Genomic DNA, 22,262 nt, shown 5'->3' with positions numbered 1-22,262 from the left:
CCTCATATTGGTTGTTAGCCTGGGAAAATCCTGCACTGCACACTTCTGCTTAGACAAGTGTTTTCAGGCTTTGCAAACTTGACACTTTTTTAGCATCGGATTGTCTTCCCCCACAATGTTCTAATTCATCTGCTGTCATAACCTATAGCAGAGTAATGCACTGCCTGCCTGTGTCACTCCACACACTACTATATACACCTGCAACCACACAGTAAACCACACTGCAGTTACAGTCAATGTATACAATGTTTTCATTATGTGGAGTGAGATATGCAATCCTTTTACCAGTGTGGGTTTCATTGACGTTTTACTATGAGAAAAAAACACTTTCAACTCCATCAATATGTCAGCAACAAGAGTGGCAAATTACTTTATTGTACTTTGGGTAAGTGAAAGTCTATTAATGTCTTTATTAGTTCTTGCTCTGCATCCAAGAAGGTAAAGATTACTAACTTACTGACACAAGCTCACTACAGAACATTTGTCTCCTGTATTAGTCCAAATTCTCAAAAAAACATGTATTAAATGTATGCCAGAGGTTTATAATTTCTGCACACAACTCCACAAAACACCAACCACAAATCAATCCTAATTGCATAATCAAGGCTCGTCACTCTTACTGCCACTGTAAGACTTCTAACAAAACTGGCAGACTGGAACCCAAAAGAACGATTAGGAGAGAGGCAGTTCAACAGTAAAGTAAAGCTTTTACTTAGTAAAGCAGGCAAAGGTCAATACCAGGTGATCAGTCCAATCAGGCAAAGAAATCTGATGAGGTGCAGGAAACAAGCAGATCAAAAAGTAGTGAATCAGGTAGGACAAAGAAATGCTGGAAAGCTATGTGGCAAAACTCTAGACAATCTGGCAAGTGATTGGTGAACTAGGACTGAATAACTAATTAGGGAACAAGCTGCAGGTGAGGAGACGGCCAAGGAATCCCAGGTGAAGGGAATGAGGTGATTACAAGCAGGAGGGAGTAGCCCTAGGGAGGATGTCTGAAATGAAATGAGAGATTAATGATGAGGCATGAAAACAGAACAGATGAATGAATAAACTAAGAGTTGGTAGGGGTTGTGACTTGTGACAGTAACACTTCTTTGATCACTGTTTTGTAATACGTTCAAGTCACAAAGCACGCTTTGTGAGCACATTATCAATGCATCATAGCAGGATCAGAAAATATTATAATATTACTGTTTAAACATGCATTATAAATCTTACTGGAGTCTTGTTATTGTATTTCTCTGCATCAAATCATCAGAATATTTGAGAAAATTTTCTCATAAGAAATAATGTATGGTTTTAAAATATATATTTATATTTATTATTTATTATTATTATAATTATATAATATTATTTATTTATTTATTTAACAAAGAAAAAGCCTAGCCAAGACAGCAAAATAAATAATATTACTATAAAAATATATATCAAATATCAAATAAAATGCACAAAATAAGAGCATGAGTCAGTTGTGATGAGGTTATCAAGAAAAGCCTTGTATTAACCACTGGGACATGTGTATCACATTATTATATTAGGAATTTTATGTATCATAAGTTGTGGGAAATCTTGTGCCATACTAAGTAATAAATGAACTCATTCATTTCATTCAACTTTTATTTAAATCTTGAGGAATCAACAAGGGTATGCCCTCATTTTCAATGATGTCAAGAGTACAATAAAACAGAATGTACAATAAAACAACATACATATAAATACACACAGAACATGATTAACGAATCACAAGAAGCAATCAGCCAGACGGCAATAGAGGAATGTTAAAAACAGTTACATTCAAGAGCAGAGTAGTTTGTAATCATGGATTTAAAATCACCTCTGGGTACAAATGTGTTACAACAGGAACTACAGGAAAGGAGCCATGGCAACTAAAAACTTCATCAGCTTTTTCTAACAGTAAAGTTAGATTGGCATTTGAAGAATATGTATCTGCATTAATTATGGTTTATAATGTACATATTTCCATTTTTAGCCACAGAGAATGTATGTCTGTGAGGTATAAATAAATCAGTGCTGCATGGCGATCAATAAGAGCAGGGAGGAAAACACATTGCTAATTCCTGACTCACACAGTAGCAGACAAAAGCTCTCCTGCACAAGTGGCCGCTAGAAACATTTCAGCACTGAGTTCATGTCGACTCAGTTTCCATAACAACGTGGTGGGCAGCAAATGGCCTTGCTGCTACTATTTCCTCTCCCAGAGGGCTGTGAGGGCCGCTGTGTGTGTGTGAGTGGGTGGGGCGTTGTGTGTGTGTGTGTGTGTGTGTGGGTGGGTGGTCATCTCTGCGATAGAGACAGACACATCTGATATCTAAATGTCAGAGGTGGATTCTGAAAAGTCAAAATGTTGAAGGTGCAGCCACGCCTAAAAGGCAAAGACACACTCATCCTTCCACAAAACAAAACAAAGGTCCCCCGCTGGGAGCAGAGACGGGGGGGAGCGTTGGATAATTAGAGGGGAAAGTTGGCGGCGTGCCAGATAAACTGTTGAAAGAGGCGGAGAGAGAGCGAGAGAGAGAGAGAGAGAGAGAGAGAGAGAGAGAGGGTCTGGCCTGTGGACAGGAAGGGCACGGCCCTGGCATCCAGGAACAGATGTAGGACATGTAGTGAGATCAGCAGCGTGAGTGGTCTCTCTAATGGGCTGCCCCCCATGAAAACATATTATTAGAGTAGATTATGTTCTGTGCAGTTCAGTTTACACAGCAGTTTGTCAATCTGAATCAATATTTGCTGGATTTTGCGGGAAATTGAAATGAATCAGCGTGCATCATGAAGGCTGGTGCTGATGTTTCAAAAGAGGCCAAAGCCAAGAAGAGTAAATATTTGATAACATAGGATAGAATAGAGGAACCATTCACTCCGGACGACTTCTTCTTCTTCTTCTTCTTCTTCTTCTTCTTCTTCTTCTTCTTCTTCTTCTTCTTCCCTAAACACAGCCGGGTTAACCCTCTTAGGGCCCCTGGGGCCAAAAAATGAGCTGAAGGGCCCCCAGTGAATTGTCTGCAACTTTTAATGCTCTTCAGGTCTCCCTTGCAAAAGAGGTTTCCAACCCCAATGAGACTATTTAATTGGTTAGATAAAAGTTGTAATTAAACAAGAAAAAAGGTTGAATTAAAAAAGAAAATGACCACAAACCAAATGACACAGAGAAACTGGGACTTTTGGGGCCAGCTGCCCACTTTACACAGTGGACAATCCAGACGTGTCCCTGAAAGTCCAACCTGTATGTCATTCAGGTGGTCAGTCGATCAACGTTGATTTCCATCAAGTTTCGTACAGACAGTCACGGTCCCAAGGGGATGAATCCTACCAACTGTGGTGACTCTTTAAAGCTAGAGTTGGTCATCTTCTTCAAAAACATTTTTTCTGTCATATTTGTTGAAATTCTCATTACATCCCGACAGCAATCAATAAATCAGATGCTCTGACAAAGAAGAGAAACAAGTCTGGTATCTGTGGATGTCCCAGGACTGTAATAAACTTGTCCAATCATTTCATTTGGCCCGAATGAAATGGAGTGGCTTTGAAGGGAGGCCTGAAGTGTTTCCAACTTGGCGACTTTCTCTCTAGATTTAGGGACTTTTGGAGCTAGTGCTGCTAGTTACTTTCATTGGAAAAGAGTCGGCAACACTGGGCTGGGTTTTTTGGTAAATCATTTTTAAAATACAGGATACTCTTGCTGGTTTCTCAACATTACCGACCCAACTTTTAACTTTTCTTAGCACCATCATCAGATTAAAGTTTTAATTGATCCAATACTTTAGTTTATGACCAAATACCTGCAACACTGATGAGCTTCCCATCAGCCTCTTTATAATTGTCTTTATGTTTAGTACTAATTCACATGCAGGCATGCTAACATGCTAAACGAAGAAAGAGTTAGTTACATGCATTTCTAATATATACTCAATAACTTTTAGAATAACATTAAATTTGACACAGATCTTTAACTGCAAAAAGGGTTAAAGAAGTGATTTGAGTGGGACTTTAAGGATGTGTTTCTTCCTCGTATAGAAGACAAGTGGAAGTGAGTGAGGAGAGGAAAGACAAACAGGACAAACCCGCCTGCCAACAGGAAAAGACATTTCTGTCACGCTGTTAGTAGAAATAGCTTTTTCTATATTTTATGGCTTCGTGTGTCTGCAGTTTGCGATTGCTGTTTGATCACTTGACTTTATAAATAAAGCATGAACACAGCTGACGTTTCACATTCACAACAGCTGTCTTGATTTGCAGACAAGAAGCCAATCTGGCACACGAGCACACTGAATTATTACTAATTATTGATGGACTGTCATGATTCCAGCGGCAGTGAACGCTGCTGCAGTGTTAGTGCTGCTGAATACTGAGGAGACGAGGAGGAAAAGCCTCCTCACCCATAGGGATGGAGATGAAGATGGAGACGGAGCCGGCCACCACCCTGTAACCCATGGTAACGCCATCAGCTGCAGTGGGAGGAGCTACGTGTCTCTCTGTGTCTGGATTGGCCAGGAACAGGTGTGCTGAGGTTCCATATAGGGAAGATGGAGGAGGACTGGAGGAGGCATTGTTGAGGAGGACGCAGGGCTCAGGGGGGGCTACTTTCAGATCAGTGACATAATTCATCATTGACATATTATTCATAGCTTTATCTGTTCCTTCTTTCTTTTTTTTGGATTATGTGAACTTCTAACATTTATATCTATTGTATTAATTAAACTGAAATGCCCATTTGGCTCATGCATACGGTCACATCAACCTGAATCTCAACCAGTTGAACATAAAGCGGTGTTTTGACATTTTCTAGAAGTTTTCTTCATGTCTTTTATGATTTATTCCATTCATTTAGACTGTCTGCTATATTGGAGTCAATGCTCTGCCACCACATAATATCTCATTATCTTTCTTTTACACAAAAGAGAGTTGAGTTTTTCAAAAGAGACAAACAGGAAGCTGTCACTAGAGCTGTTTTTATAAAGAACATTGTTCTATTTAGGGGTGTCGGGATATAGCGGTATTGACGATAACCGTGATATTTAAAAATGAAATATTGTTATCATGTTAATAAGTCACATGATAATATTGTGTAAATAATCGGCTGTTAAATCATGTTATATATTCAGCTGTGGTTACAGACTGTCTACAAAATGCCCAATAAATAAAGTTAAAGATTTTTTTTTTCACAATTTCCATAGATATTGCGATATCGTGAATTCTTTTGGCCACGATAATCGCGTAGTGAAAATCTGATATTGTCACAGTCCTAGTCCAGTGTCATTCAGCCTCTTTGCACAACTATAAATTGTACTTCAAAAGCTTAAAGGAAAAGTTCAACATTTCGGTCAATATTTTTGCTTTCTTGTTAAGAGTTAGATGAGAAGGCAGATACCACTCTCATGTCTGTATGGTGAATATGGAGCTGGAGCCAGCAGCCAGTTAAAGGTGCAGTGTGTAGGATTTGGCGGCATCTAGCGGTGAGGTTGGAGATTGCAACCACCTGAAACTTCTCCCGTGTGTCAAGTATGTACGAGAACTATGGTGCAAAAACGTGAAAACGCATTTGGTGGCCGGCTCCGTGAAGAGGGTTGTGTCTAGAAGGTAACCCCCAAATTGCGAAACTCTCGCAAGATGGTTAAGGTTAGGCATCAGGAGGTGGAGGGGACGAGCAGCCGAGACTGCAAAGACAGCAGGACGACGTTATATGTGAGGTAGCTTTAATATCCTGCAGCTGATCAGTGGGAAAGCCTGCAAACAAATCCCAGTGAAACCATTTAATATTAACTGGAGACTCGTCACTCGTCAGTTAGTGTGGAAAAAATTAACAAATGGCTGAGATTGATGGTGTATGTCTAGCAACGACTTGTTGTGAAGTAAATGCAATAGAACGAGGAGAGAGAGTGCGACATCTAGTGGCTGAATGTTATCACAGTTATCAATAGGACCCTTTAAGGCCCTGATGCAAACAGTCATAACAAGTTACACCCAGACATCATGTTTTTAGCTAAATTTGAATACCTAGAGGCCTGTTGTAGCAAATATGAGAGCAAAACAAAGTCCATGGTACTTGTAGGGAAACCTTTGTAAGGACAGTCCGCACTGCAGAGTGTCTGCCACTGGAGTGCAGTGCTTCCCAAGTCAGCTCTGTACGGCACATTTAAGACATAGACGCTGTGTGTGGCCCCATTGAGCAGCTTCAGATAGTTCAAATCAGTGCTGACATGGTGTCTTCCTGAAGGTCTTCCTGCTCTGGTTTCAAGCAGCTCAAAACATCCAGGTCAAGGTTAAAGGTGTAATGGGCGAGGGTTCAGCGAAGAACAACTTGACACTTCTTTAAGTGTCATATTTGACAGGAGGGGCTTTAAACAAACAGATTTGTTACAGCAGGGTATCTGAGGACACCTGCAGACTGAAAACAAGAGACGATAAACAGTCTCAAACACAAGAAGTGCTGTTCTCTGGACAACTTGGCCTTTTGCAAGAATCATTAAAATGCATTGTTTGCCAACATTTCAACCTAAATTAAATTGTTTTTTGCTGTCCACTGTTTAATAAATACATTTCATAAAGCGTGACGTCTTCTCAACTCAGCTGCTCTTAATGCTAAACTGATCTGAGTATCTTCATACTGCAAGTGTCAAGCAGAGCTCATAGGAATTTCCTGCTAGTTTAGGAAACGTCTTGTGATTTCCTGAGAGGCCCGATGCCTCAGGTCTCAGCTATGTGTGCTCGCTCGCTGCACAAAGCTTCTGCTGCTGTGGACTTGGATCATGCCCAAAACAACGGTTGGGACCTGTGGCAGCTGCTGAGGGCGACATGGTGTGCACCCAAGGAGGCGGAAAAAACACTTCACGATTACAGTATTACAAAATGTAAACCATGCTTGGGCGTTGAGTTTTAGCACTCTGGTTTTTGGATTTGGGAGAGTTGTTCATGTTTACTCATAGTTTTTGTACTGTCTTAGACCATAGGAATAACATGTATGAATTTTGAAAATGGGTGTAGGTCCCCTTTAATATTTACATTTTTCTGTCCTTACAGACTTTTGTGGTAATATTAATTAGAGAAAGTTTGAGATTTGGTTGCTTCTAACAGTTTCATATTATAGTAAATTGAATATTGCACATATTTTTGGTGCCTACTAGTCAAACAAAACAAGTATTTTTAGGACATTGATCACTTTGGGCTCTTGTATCATTTATAACTATCATTATTTTATAATCAAAACTGAAAAATGACTGAACAAAAAAATCTTAAATAATCATTAGTTTAAGGCCTTAAGGATTACATGTTTATGCATCTACAAAAAGGGAAATTAATTTCAATTAAAAAGGTAATTAAATTTAGGAATTTCAAGCAGCATTTAGCAAAATTAGATCCTTTATTTTCCTTTTATAGTTTTACATACCCAGTGATTTAGCAGCATGGTTAAATTCCCCAATTTGCTACTAATCTGATCTATTAGCAGAAATGGAATATAATATTCATAATATGTTTTCATTAGTTTATAATCACCTGAAATTAGGAATCGTTGTGTGTTCGTTAACTTGGAATGAGCCCCTTTAATCTACATATGGAGCGTGTCCTCTTCCCGGAGTGCGTCATGTTGCAACCACACCATTAGATGCCGCCAAATCCTAAACACTGTACCTTTAAAGTGCAGGTTTACAGTGATTTATTTTGATGAATTTACAAAGGAACACTCAGTGAAAAGCTTCATTTGGGTCATCTTTAATGACAAAATGTTCATCAAATCTTCCAATGTAGTGGGAAAAAGAAAAACAAAGCAAATGCATCATTACAATAACTACTGTTAGACCATCGCAGTCTGAGGGAAGCCTCTTTCCTTTCCTATTCACATTAGGCCCTGCCATCACCAAGAGGGGTTCTATATTTTCACACTTTTAAACTCTCCCGCTCTGCGCGTTCACAATCTTTCTGCAACATCGGAAAAAAAACAAAAACTTAATACAGACAACTTAAAACAGCAAAGAAGAATCCAAAATAGCGCCGTCAAACACTGCATGTACAAACACAGGCAGACATGTGTGTCGCACAATACAACAGTACCTGTGTGGCTGAAATGGAGACAAGACCCAAATCATCGTTGGTAGTTAATGAGTCTGTCACAAGAGGTAAAACAAAGAGATAACACGTCCTGAGTCGACCTGCTGGGTCAAATAGTATTTGCAGCAAGACTATTTCAAAGAGAGGCTGATTTGATTTCAAGTAGCTGTCAATAGCAGAAAAAAGTTAAGTAGTATTTTTTCAGATACGTTCACATCTATGCAACTCAAAACGTTGTGACGGACGTTGGCGACCGTCAGAGCTCATAGAAGTTACCTATGTTATTTGTCTACTCTCTTCTTGCTCCGTGAAATGTAACACTGAAATGCAATAATCATAAAATCATGTTTCTTTAAAAGGCAACAAAGCAACGCCAGGTAGTATAATGCTCACCTTTAATACTAAAACTCAACTGTGTCGTCCTAGAAGTCAAAACCTGTACATCTGTCAACAAAGTAGTAAAGAAAAAAAAAGAAGCGGAAGAAAAACTGAAAAGGCTCTAAAGAGTTAATTTACTCATGAATAACTGAAATACCACATCTCTAGGAATTATTTACTTCTGGTTGGGATGAGTTTGCTCCAAAAAAACACCCTTGTATGTCATGCAGAAATAAAGAATAAACTATTTGGCATTCAATGAGATCTGAACATCTAAAATTAAATATTATTTGACCCAGGTCTGGCTGTGGAAGGTCCACTTCTCAATCACGCTGTGGACCTTTAAGTACCTGTGTTTACACATAAAGTAGAGCCTCGTTAGGTAAAAACTAACCTCCCTTCAGTCGATTAGAAGCTGCTGCACATGTGCAGTGTCACTGCAACAAATGTCCTGGAATAAGTTCCCTTCATTTTGGCAAAACATGTTGGTGTGTTAGAGAGCAGGGCTGGCTACCACTGGACATTTTTCACAGAGATGGCAGCAACCAATGTCTTGAAAGTAAAAGTCAAGTATTTCCAGTTTAATATTTACCTTATCTTTCATGAAATACTGAACTTTTAATTAAAACAAATGCCAACAAAGCAAGTTTTCTTCATTTCAAATCTCAGGTTTTTAAGCTTTTTGCTACCGAATCCTTTTCAATGACTTAAAAACTATGAAACAATCACCACATGTCATATCCAGCCCTGTCTGGAGTAAAAGTAGGTGGGAACTGATCCGTCAGGACCAAACCGGCTCTACGATATGTCGCAGTCAAACCAGGAAGCTCATTGGAAGGACAACACCGACTGTTTGGACAGACGCCTGAACCTTTCTGGACGGTGCAGCGCCGCTACCCATAAGGCCAAAGCACAAAATACTGTTCACACTGAGAGGAACGCACCGCCTGCCTGCCTGCCTGCACAACACACACCTACACCCTGGTTTCCAGTTATTGTCAATTTGCAAAATATTCATTCAGGTGCAGAATTGAATGGAAAAACTGAAAAAACGTCACATAAATCTCTCCCATCTGGCAGACAGAGCTGGAGACTTTCCCTGGCCACTATGGTAACTCCTTCCATCATTACACCTCCTCAATAAACCACCACTGTTGTAAAATAAATTAAAAAAAAAGAAAATATAAAAGAAAATGGCTACTTTCAAAAAGGCATGATCACATTTTCAGTTCGGGTAGCCGACTCGGAATTTGGTCTGACCCTTTTATGGGCTACTTCGTGTAGGTGGCACAATCTGTGGTCACTTCTAAAACTGGACCATCCTCCCTTGTTGTCACATGATCAAGGGGCAGTGTGTGGTAGAAGAGTTTGGTTTGATGCTGTGACCCTCCCTGAATAACCCACCCGTTATAAACATTAAACCCAATCGCTGGGGAAATATGACCTTATTCTATGAAAAGCGTACACAAATGAGTGAAGGATATAAGGCGGGAGAAGAAGGGGGGGTATCTATAGGCAGTCAGAGAACAGCCGATCAAGAAAAAAAAGGTGGGGAAGGAGAGGACGAGAGAAAGAGAGGGGAGGAAAAGGCAGATGCATTTCTCCTGAGAACATGTCATATCTCAGGGAGGAGGAGGGGAAGCGGGGGCAGGCGGGACAGAGGGAGAAGAGACAGCCGTTCTTCGACCGACAGCAAAACTTTCTTTCTCCGACGACTTGTGGCCACTTCTCAGGCACTTCTGTTTCAGGTTCAGAAAGAGCTGGCGGTTGGCGTGGTCAGCCTCTTTCCGATGTAGACTCTGTCGAGAAGGAGGTACACAGACAAGGAGCAGGTTATTTATCACCAGCCACGCATTTCGATTTGTCCTATACTAGCCAAGTTTTCCCTTTTTGAATGACCAGCAGGTAGCGGTAGTTTGTATTGGTGTGGAGAGTTATTTCCTCTCACGCAGGCACAGAACGTATGCGCTAACTGGCCGTCAGCTGTAGTATTTGCAGTATGTTCAAATGCAACTTGTCGGCCAAGACAAAGGTGAAGTGAAGCGACGCAACAGTTGGCCTTCATCGCCACTAGTTCTCTGATGTCGGCTTGGGATCTCTGGGCCTTAACCGGTAACTCTAAATCTCATATATGAAGAGCATTACCAAACAGAAAAAACAATAATAAAACTGTTATCCCTTTTCCAACAGTAGCAACAGTTAAAGTTCAGTGAAAGCATCACAATGACTTATTATGTAACCGTACAGAGATGCGGGTGATGATGATGACAGGTTAATGACACTCATTGCATGTCACATCACGTACAAGAACAGCCTGCTGTCTGAGGTATCATTGCTGTGACATTATCTGATTGAGGAGCCGGGATTATTCTAACATGTGTTATCAGGAGCAGAAAGGGCTCCTGGGAGAGTCGGAGCTCACTCTGAGACAGCAGGTGTGCAACCTTCTCAGTCGGCAGCTGCTCTGCCAGTTTGTCATACAGATATAGAGGGAGGGAGGACACAGCTGACTCGCTTCTGCGGTTGTACAGCTCCCCCTAGTGGGGCTTAGTTACAACTCAAAATATTATTCAAAATAAAACCCATTATGTTCAATAAAATTGTTTTGAAATATAAAAATGTGAAGAACTTCTAACAGGGGAAAGCAAAATGAAGTCAAAATCAGTTCTATACGCTTCATTAAACTACTGTCAGGCTTGACGTACACTCAGTGAACGGACACGTTATCTGTGGTGTTTCTTTCTTACCCCAGCCCCAGAGCGAGGATGTGTGATAGTAGCAGCGAGGGGATGAAGACTTTGAGGAAGTCGGCGGAGAAGATTCCTCCTTTCTTCATGGCCCCGGTCTTCCTCATGCTGAGTGTTACTGAGCGACGAGGGTGACGGAAATGAAACTCCCTGCAAAGATCACAGTCACTTTAGACACAGGACAGTTGATCGACAATCTGACACCCCCAAAGTATGCCCCAAAACACCCGTTGTTAAAGTCATTTATAAAACAACTCCTCAGTCTTTAATTTGAGGTCATAATTTAGGAATCATTAGAGGAGATGACTTCACTAGTCACCTGGTTGGCTTGATCATCCCAAAATCTATGACATAATTTTATTGGGAAACATTTGTCCATTAAATCTTGATTAATTGCAAATTAATTAATTAATTTTGTATCTGTTTGTATCTATTTGTCAAGTATTTAATACTCTTATCAACATGGAAGTGGGCAAATATGCTTGCTTTATGCAAATGTATGTATATATTTATTATTGGAAATCAATTAACAACACAAAACAATGACAAATATTGTCCAGAAACCCTCACAGGTACTGCATTTAGCATGAAAAATATGCTCAAATCATAACATGGCAAACTCAAGCCCAACAGGCAACAACAGCTGTCAGTGTGTCAGTGTGTCAGATTGAGATAAAAGGGGTTAATTTGTAAATCAATTAACCTTCAACTCTTCCAAAGTTGTCTGCATCAGAGTTTCATACACAGTGTCTGGCAGCTGGCTTTATATTTGTGCTCTAGACCAACTTTATGGCGATAATGACTAACCGCTTTCTCTGGAAAAAACGAGCACCTGTGTGTGCTCAGTTGCCGGGGAAACATCACGTTGCTGTTTACTGAGTTGAGACTTACTTGGGGGGAATGTTTTCCGGTCGACTAGACCAGTCAGCAACCCAGTCTGCGTCCTTCATCAGGATGTCCATGTCCCTCTCCTTTTCCAAGACGTCCTCTTCTGACTAAAGACACCAACACACACGTCATTTAGCAATCTCGGCCTTCAGGCTTTACATCCATGATGACCATTCTTTCAAGACATGTTCTGTACATCTATGCACGTGTGTGTCATGGACTCATTCTCAAATCAGTACAGAAAATACACAAAAAGGTTTGTTTACAGAGATCAAAAGAGAAAGAGTGAAGAAGAAGAGTAAAGCTGTGCAAAAGACACAGAAATCCACATTGGGCGCGGCAGCCATCTCCATGGAAACTAAAGGCAGGCAGCAGTTGTCATTCTCATGTACATACACCGCTACAGGGCCGGTGGTTGAGGTTGCCATGACAACAGACTGATGGAGAACCTGAGAGCGCTTACTAGGCTGTCTCTTCTGCCGCTCACGTCCACGTCAAAGATGATCTGTCCGTCATCCTGGGGGCTGTGTGGCCGCGGAGGGCTGTGGGCAGAGTGAAAAAAACAACAAATCAGAGGCCTCGTTTATTAGCAAAGTCATGAACTCATGACACCTTATGATCTTCAGCTCATCCTGGAAGATTCTCAGGTGTGAGTTAATAGGTTTTATACTAGGGCTGTACTGAATGTCATTCTTTTACATCGCATGACTGTCCATAGTTAAACACGATTAATCAAAAATGAATCACATTGTTTATCTGTTCAAAATGTACCTTAAAGGAAGATTTGTCAAGTATTTAATACTCTTATAAACATGGGAGTGGGCAAATATGCTTGCGTTATGCAAATGTATGTATATATTTATTACTGGAAATCGATTAACAACACAAAACAATGACAAATATTGTCAAGAAACCCTCACAAATCATAACATGGCAAACTCAAGCCCAACAGGCAACAACAGCTGTCAGTGTGTCAGTGTGCTGACTTGACTATGACTTGCCCCAAACTGCATGTGATTATCATAAAGTGGGCATGTCTGTAAATGCATTTAATTTAGTTGTAAATGGGAGCACCAGGCCTGCTTTGTTATACTTATACTAACCTGTATGTATAAGACATGACAATCATTTTGTATTGTATTTTTTCCTTTATTCTTTCAGTTTCACTCCAGTTTCATGACTTCATACACACTGAGTCTTCATTCAAGATTTGGTGCGAGAAAGCTTGACGTTACAACACGTCGACTAGGACAGTGGAGAATGTGTTTATCCAGCAGTAAACTCCTGCTGTACTCTGCCCTCTCTGACCAATGTGTGTGTCTTGGAAGGACACGTAAAGAAAACATTTTCCTAATTACATTCGTGTAACATGACACCGGGGTTGTTCTAAAAGTGTTCAGTGCCGTGTTGATGTTTGCGTCCCTGCTTATTTCAGAGCAACTTGTTGATACAGTGTTCTTGTGTTCTCAAATGCTCACAAACATCCTCAGGTGACTCACTGACAGCTGACTGCCCGGCTCCCTGATAAGCTCTGCTTTATCGCAGCCTTCCAGGATTACACACACAAGCGCAATTATGTGGCTGGGAGGTGAAGGGGTCAGGATTTTTTTTCTAACATGCTCAATAAAATGGGAGGCACACTGTGAAAAAAGGACGTCATTTTTATTTTCAGAAGCCAACTCAACGGCTGAGCAGCTGCCGAGTCAGAGTCAAAGCTGACTCAACATGTTCCCGACTTATGGGCTGATTTTCCACTGGACTATTGAGGTAAATTGAGGTGACCAATATCAAATGCCTCTCATAAAAAAGCTCACTTTTCCCAGTGAGCTTTTATCGGGTGGTTAATAGATGAGCAGCCATCTGGGCATTTAGGCTGAAAGGATTTGGCTGAAAATGTATATTTCAGTTCACGCTACTCAAGACATTTGAATTATCCTACAATTAATGTTTATTATACTGATTTACACCAAAAAAACACCCAGATTGTTTTAAATTACCAAGCTCGAGATGATTTCCCCCTGGATTTTATGCCCCCATAAACACGAAAAATGTTGTGTTTCCTGCTGCGAAGGAACACAAAGGAGCTGCTGATTACAAAAAAAAACAGCAGAGAAACATGTAATTGTTCAACTAAAAAGTAATTGCAGTGCAAGTGTTATTTTTAACTATGATCTTCAACTGTGAAAATTGTAGAACTGCACGTTCCCCTCATGATCAAATGTATTTCTGACAGACTACACAGATCTTTACCAGTAAACACGCATCATATTGCAGATAAGATATTTGTATCCTGTGAGCAATAATTAAAAATGGCATGCAATTATATGCTAATCCCTTCAGTTCATGTTATTTTCTGCTTTACACTGGCATTGTTAGAGGACCAATATGTAATATATTTACTGTAGTAAATCATAAAATGACCGTGATATGTCATCAGAGATTAAGGAAACGCGCTTATTTGAAATACTCGCTTCACCGACAACAATGCTACAGCCGGTATGTCCTCCTTTGACATTTACATTCCAGTCCGGTAAGTCTGTTTTTGTTTTGGCCGGTGTGATCCCGTTTACTGCCCATTTCGACACGCCGTTGCCACATATCAAACAAATTGGCACACAAACACAACCTTCTGCAGCCATGGAAGCAAACAAATTAACTGGATCAACAGAGATAACGTTAACGTTAGATTCTACCCGACCTGAAAAGCCTCGCCACATCTCTCTGTGGTCCGTGTGAAGCTGGGTATCAAGGCAGCGAGTATTTAAGACACACAGCTGGTGAAGTGATTCCAACTACTGCTGCTGGATAGGGGATAACGTGGTCGTGTCTAGAAGGTAACCCTCAAATTGCGAAAAGCGTGCACTAACTGCTATCAGTCACACCGGTGGAGCAAACGGGCCACGGCGCCAATGTTTTTAAATTCTAGCTGTTAGTCCTACATATTGTTCCTTTAACAAATTATGTTGACAACAGGTTTCTAAACATCCTCAGACTTTACATCAAATCAAGGGTTATAATCATCTCAGCGTTTTAGCATGCAAGTGATTTTGTTTTGGTTTTAAACTCAGATGTAACTTCTGAAACAGGCTGCTCTACACTGAGTGAGAGTCAAGAGAAACAACTCCAAATTCACCACGTGCTCTAAATCTTCCACAACTATAAACACAGGCTTGGATGAACCCAAGAACTCATGACTTTCTTTGAACTTTTGAACCACAGCGGTAATTCCTGAGCCCTGGTCTGCATCTAATGTTAAGATAAGGAAGTATAACAGCCTTTACTTTAGGAGTTTCAGCGTTACAGAAAGATTAGTTTGCTATTTATGGTTAATGGTTAATCGAATTTTTAAATAAACATTCCAAACTTTGTTTCTGTTATTTACACAGTCTAATTCAGCAGAGCATCAAAAACACACATTCTTCCTCCTTGTTAAAAAGTTGGTGCATACATTATCCATATTGTAACTACTTGACCACTGACAGTTCGGTCGGAGATTCGGCTGCGTCTTGCCAGTAGCGGTTACTGTTTACCTTCCGCAGCAGCTGGATTCTTGCAATGTCAAGAGATCATGCGAGAATCCCGGGATCACGTATCACATGAAAAAACATCTCGTCAGGCTTAGAAGTAACGCTTTTGTGTCCGGAAAGCCAGAGCACCAACCAATCAGCATCCTGTGAGGAGCTACTGGCAGCTACGGCTGTGGCTTAGGTGTGTGAGACAACACGGAGAGGCGACTGTTCGTTCTAAACAACAATGGCAGCTCCTGAAGAGGTTAGCGTTGATGCTGCAATAGCATCAGTTATATCAGAACTAGAGAGCATTTCTTCATTGAAGGAAGAGCAAAGAACGGCACTGAAGGCGATGTTTTCGCTCTTCTCCCGACTGGCTTTGGCAAGAGTTTGATTGACAGATGGTTCATCCAATCACCTGCCAAGTATTTTTAAAAGTGCCTGCCCTTTTCCAAACAGTTTCCGATGATGGCTTCTCGGATAGTTCTGTGTAACAAACCATCTGGCGGGTCAGGTTAGGCTAATGTAGCCTTGATTCACTTCTTTCTAACTACACCCCCAGATTTTTTCATTTTCAAACTTGTAGTCTTCGCCCACAACTGACGTTTGTCACTGACACAATTTATCAGCCTTCACACAGCTCCCTCTGGAGCATAAAAGACGTTATACAACTTTTTTTCACATATGCAAAGGAGTTGCCTTTCAACAATACCTGTCGCAGGAGGAGTTGCTGCGGCTTGACTCGTGCTGGGCGTCCAGCAGGATCTTCTCCATGTCTCCGTTGTGGATTGAGGACGAGGACGGGACGTGCTCCAGGCCCCCCACCATGGCCTCCTCTTCCTCCACCTGAGGGAGGGGCAGCAGGCCTGGGGCCGGGCCGCCTGTGGAGGATGATTGGGCTGATGCGGCTGTGCCTCTGTTCATCTCCAACTCCACCCAGGACCCTAAGGGAAGAAACAGACAAACATGGCTTGAGAACTACTTTTACAAAGTACACCATATTTTTCTCACAAGCCAATCAGAGCAGACTGGGCTTTTTTGGGAGGGGATCTTAAAGAGGTGCTAAGACGGAACGCTTCACACAAAGGGTGAATACAGGTATATTCAGACGGACAGTATGAGAAAAATAATGTGTTTTTTGAAAATTAAAGCATGTAAACATGTTCCAGTAGAAACCCAAAATACAACCTGAAAATGAGCATATATCCCCTTTAAAAGGTACTGATACAAACTCTTAAATACTTGGCTACTACTATTCTACAATGTAGTGCCTCAACTGAGTTTATGTAAAAGAGCTGGACTGCATGAGTGCGTTACAACATAAATATTAGATATCATAAAATGCTGCATTGCTTTTCAAAGAGTTTGAACATGATGTCCGGATACAAGTCGGGATCGGCTGATAAGACGGAGCCGGTCATGTCAATAAACGAAAGAGCCAATATCCTGCTCAGTGCAAGATCTGATATGCCCCAAGGAACAGGCTATTTGCTTACATTGGCCAGTAAAACCATAAGTGTGCAAACGGGAAGCATCATTTGACTGTGTCCTTTTTCATTTTGTTGCATATTACCACCCTTTTGGCAACATGTTTGGCAACCAGAATAATAGCCTGCCTGTGCCTCTACAGCAGGGGACAATACACTGTCTACCTATTCTTATGTTTTGGTATCGTCACTGATTTTTTTCTACGTTCACTTTTGATTATACAGTATATGCACATCAGAAGCTTTGGAAATAATTTCACTTTAGGTAAGCAAGGAGTTCCAATAAGCTTTTTTCACATCTGACATTTTAACTTAGTAGGAAAAGCACAGGTGAAACTAATGTCTATTGTGAAAAAAAAAACACTATCAAACTTCTTATTGATTACTCAGAAAGATCAGTGAGAGGAGAGAAAGTTATAGTTGGAGCCTTGAAAGGCTTTTTCACAACAGGTGTTTGACTAGCAGGACAAGCACAGGTGTAACAAGATAAATGGTGGTTATTTTCAATTTTTGGCATCCCGGTGAGCCAGCATGCACAATGCAAAAACTGGCATGCCTGAATGAATTTGCAAACATCATTAATGTTAATTTTGCACCTGTGCTTTTCCTGCCATGACATGTCAAAATATGTACCTCTTGTCATCACTTTCACAGAGTGCAGCAAAACAGGTTTTTACTCAAAAGCCAAAGAGAAATAGAGAGGTGGAGTCCCACCATGGGACCTTATTCTTATTCTTATTCTTACCATGTTCACATGAGCTTCCAATAGACTGAATTTCACGGGTCAGGCGTCAGGCCAGGAAAAAAATATGTACGGTAGTCAACGGTGAGACACAAATATTTTTTGATCCTGTTTGAATTGCGCCATGAATCACACATATGATGTTTGTCTATTTAAAACATAATTATGCAAGTCATGGTCAAGAAGGTGCAGTTTCTGTTGAAGTATCAGACTAATGTAATTAGAAAGAATACACACCCAAAAGTCGAGTAAGTGACGTCTCTCTCGCTGCGATAAACTGCGACTTGCAAAATGATCTTTTTAATTTACAAACATCATAGGTGTGATTCATACATATTTTTTTCCGAAATAAAGTCCCATAGGGGACACTGGAAGAGGGGGACTTTGCCTTAAATGATTTCCTAGTCCTAAGCTGGGAAGGGACAACAAGACAGACAGCCAGAGCCTGTCAGTTAGAGAAGTTCAAGAGTAAAGCTCTATTTACTGCTGTGTGATGAAAGTGCTGTAAATGCCTGCCCGTGTATGTGCTGTGGTGTCCTCTGTAGACCTTCACTGTGATATATGACACCTTCCCAGTTTGTACGTGAACTTGGGCATGGACTGGCAGCTAAGGGCATGCATTTGAAGAATGGGGAGGGACGGGGGAAACATTCCATAATATCCCTCATCATGAAAAACACTTCACTAAAATGAAAAAGAGGAAGGTCTCCTGAGCAGGTCACATGACCCCATAACAGTAAGTAAACACCATGTTCACATGAGCTTCCAATAGACTGAATTTCACGGGTCAGGCGTCAGGCCAGTTATACCCACCACTACCCAAATGATGCACCCCTGACCCCCCCTAAAACTGGCCTCGACTCAGCACTTGCACTCATCCTGTGGATTACACAGCGGACCGTGAGCCAAGCTGCTGGCGACAGCCCATTGTCTCCGCTCCGTGGACTAAAACCACATTGCCATGGTGCTGAAGCTTTCCGAACATTCTGGCGACAGATCGGTTATCAGCTGTTGGGTGGGTTTAGAGGAAGCAGACATGGTGTGACCTCTCTGATCTACTGAGGCTCAGGCAGGAGGGAGGAGGGCTGAGGCTGCCTCTTGCCTGAAGATCCCAGGTATTAGATCAAAATGACTCTGGTGTGAGAGCTCCAGGAAACGCCAGAAATAACAGTCTCAGATAACAACACTGCTGGCCCCTCCATCTGATCAGTGCAAAGTCTTATTGTCCCTAAAGCAGTGTCTCATCATGTACTGTTACACAAATAAAATCTTCTGGGAATTTCATACTTCATAAATTAAAGTGGCAGTAGGCAGAATATTTTTGCCATCAATAGGCAAATATTATATAATAACCTTTCAGTTATCTTTCAAGTGTCCCGAGAGAAAACTACACTTCTGCACCTCCTCATGGTTATTTTTTCAGGCTTTAAAAAATCCTGTGACGGGAGACTTTGGCCAATCACAGGTCATTTCAGAGAGAGAGCATTCTCATTGACTGTTCATTCAACTGAGGCAGCTGTCAATCACTCGCGAACTCCAATCAAACGGTCAAACTAGGGAACACTGATCAAATATGAATTAATATTCTGTTACTATAATGTCTATTTCTCATTTAAAATAATTTCAGAAACATCTTAGTGTACTGTTTAGCTGTAAAATGAGAAAGTTTGCTCCAGCTGGTGGGCGGTGCTTGGTATTTCCTCAACTGATCTCAACATGGCGGCCGGCTCACAAACTTTCTCAACTTTCTTCTGAACTATTTGTAGGCTTTCTCCAGTCTTTTTCCTGTTATTGGCTTAACTGGCAGATATAGTATTTATGTAAAAAGTTGGACTGCTCTTAAATATACAACAGGAATACCAGACTTGAACATTATAACAAAACTTGTGTTGCTTTCCATTTCATAGCCTATAACAGGGGGAAGATGTAACCTAACATGCTGTTGAATGTACAATTACGGTCGTGAACCAGGGTGGAACATTATTACCATCCACCAGCCAACTTGCTTGCTCCATGGTAACTCTATAAATAAGAAACGTGGCTGTAAAGTTTGATTCCTGCCCAGTGTGGCTCTGAATCAACCAGCCTACGTGTCCCTACACTGCAGTGTGCTGTAACACTTTCCCCCCCTTTCATCACGTCCAAAACGTCTGTCCTCTTGTAGCTGTAGCCATAAATAGAATGCCAAGTCAGGGCCCCCATAGTGTTGTAAAACTTAAACCACAACAGCTCAAAGTAAGCTCCTGAGTCAGTGCAGCAGGGTAATAAACATGCCTTTGTTTACGTCTCTAAATGGCTTATGCAAGGTGAGGTCTTGTATGTAGCTTATCCCAACTGAATAACTGAATGTTCAGGGGCCGGTATTTCAATGATCTCACAGGACTATATTGTTTGGATTGGATTAAATTCTGATATGATTTGAAAACTGGGTATTTCAAAGCAGATCTAAAGATTTCTAATCCTGAATATTTGGATTTGGCGATCAAATCCTCCCTTTAATCCAGACAAGATCATGCATTTGAGTATTTCAAAATTTAAGGCAGAAATCTGGATCAATTTGATGCCAAAATTCAGGATCATTTGGATCCCACCTCAAAGGTGGATTTGACATAGATTGACAAATAGCCTAGGCTTCACTTCCCATGTCATATCGAGATCACCGTGATCCAACCTGTCACTGTTTTGAAAAACTGGGTCAAAGTCAGTAAGGTCCTTTTGATCCTAGACTGAGAAAAGGGATCATTCTGATCCATATTACCTCCACTGGTCCTCAGGTTGAACTGTCAACAGAGAAGAGTGCAGAGTTCAGAGAGGAAACAACCCAAAAAGGGCATCTGAGAAAGTGACAACTCACCACTGCCCTCATTTCAACTGCTCTTATCTTTTCTTTCAAGTCAAAACTCATTTACAAACTCTGGCTGAGAGAAAAGGGGAGAAGATTTTACTTTAATTTTTTAAATTGTAAATATTTGCCTCAAGGCATTGCAGACATTCTGGTCCTATTTATTACATTTGTAAACTACGATGAGTTATTAACAGGGAAAGAAGTCTTTTGACGGGATTATTTTTGTATAAATGTCTATTTTTTTAATAAATTGTCTCAGTACAGATTAGTTTGATATTACTTGGCATAATTAGGACCAAAAGGTACAAGAAGTTGTTTTTTTACCTCCAAGTTTTGAATTACCATCCCCAGGTGATACATTTCCACACACATGAAATAAGGCAGTAAAAAATTTGTCAAATGATAATTGAGTTAGTAATATATTTAGAAATCCCTTATTACTTTGAAAGGGATTATTTAAAAAATTAAATACTATAAACGTTATAATAATAATAATAATAATAATAATATTATAATAATAATAATATAAATATATATATTTATATAAATATAATATAAATATATATTATATAATATAATATATAATATATAATAATATCTACGTCGATTTCTGTCATGTATAAAGATATAACTGTCTGTAAACTACAGCAACTAACGTGAAAATAATCTAATATTTATCTGCCCCCATTTTTTGCCAGTTTCTTCCATCTCGCCTTGTTGACAAAGCTTAAACCCGCCTCCACCGCTCCGCGTGAATCGCTGATTGGCTTACTCGCCTGTCACTCAACGCTTCTCGAAACCCCATTGGCTGAACCACTGTCAATAAACACACGGAACATAGCGTTCTCTCCCCTTCAATGTAGCTTCAAAAACGGGCATAATAAACTACATTTAATGACACAGAACGCTCAATAAACTTATTATTAAAATACAGTAATGTACCCAGACATGTTCCTCTGAAAGTAAACACACTGACAGGCTGTTCCAGTCCAGCAGTTTGGTAACAGTTATCTTACCGTTAAGCCCGTTGTTGTCTGTAGAAGTAGTGTTAACAGCGTCGGACATGGTTGCCTGGAGAGCAGGAAGGGTAGCATAAAAAGGCTCAAGTCAGTGCTAAAACGCGCACTACTTTATCTGCACACATTCAGAAGTACAACTAGAACAGCTGACCCGGAGTGTGTTACTCTGTTTTCCTCAGAGACAGCGGTAAAGCTAAGCTAACGCACCGCAGCCGTTTGTTTTTCGCTCTTGCTGCAGCCGAGAGCCGCTCAGACCTTCCACCGGAGGAGCTGCGTGACGTAGTGATGTGTTAGTCGCAAACGAGTCGGTTCAAAGAGCCGGCTCTTTTAAAGGGCCTGTTTGTAAGAATCAGAAATGCTTGTTAACAGCGACACCTGTGGCCGTTAAGTCAACGAAAGTCAGCGTCGGGCTCGCGCTTGCTCGCTCTAAATAGACATGAACAAGCATCGCTCAACACAGTGAGGCGACACACGTCAGCTAAAACCACAATATCACTCTATATTTCACCTGCTTGGCAGTAATGTTAGCTGACCAGACGAAGGTCTCTCCATAAATCAATGCTGATCCTAGTGTTGGCTTTTC

At 40.8% G+C, this 22,262-nt stretch overlaps 1 protein-coding gene across 1 annotated transcript; it reads right to left on the bottom strand.

The window, feature by feature from the left end:
- Nucleotides 1–7,707: 7,707 nt before the first annotated feature.
- bnip3lb (BCL2 interacting protein 3 like b) lies at nucleotides 7,708–21,952 on the bottom strand. Its single transcript, XM_037753220.1, has 7 exons — nucleotides 21,831–21,952; nucleotides 21,677–21,731; nucleotides 16,299–16,530; nucleotides 12,541–12,619; nucleotides 12,081–12,184; nucleotides 11,190–11,339; nucleotides 7,708–10,241 (listed from the first exon to the last, which is right to left on the bottom strand). The coding sequence occupies exons 2-7, from the start codon at nucleotides 21,723–21,725 to the stop codon at nucleotides 10,193–10,195; spliced, it is 663 nt and encodes a 220-aa protein (XP_037609148.1). The 5' UTR covers nucleotides 21,726–21,731; nucleotides 21,831–21,952; the 3' UTR covers nucleotides 7,708–10,192.
- Between the last annotated feature and the right edge of the window lie 310 nt (nucleotides 21,953–22,262).

The sequence above is a fragment of the Sebastes umbrosus genome, chromosome 19 (assembly GCF_015220745.1).
Source record: "Sebastes umbrosus isolate fSebUmb1 chromosome 19, fSebUmb1.pri, whole genome shotgun sequence".
Classification (NCBI taxonomy): domain Eukaryota; kingdom Metazoa; phylum Chordata; class Actinopteri; order Perciformes; family Sebastidae; genus Sebastes; species Sebastes umbrosus.
Note: the sequence above shows the minus strand (reverse complement) of the source record. Positions and strands in the feature narration are given on the sequence as shown.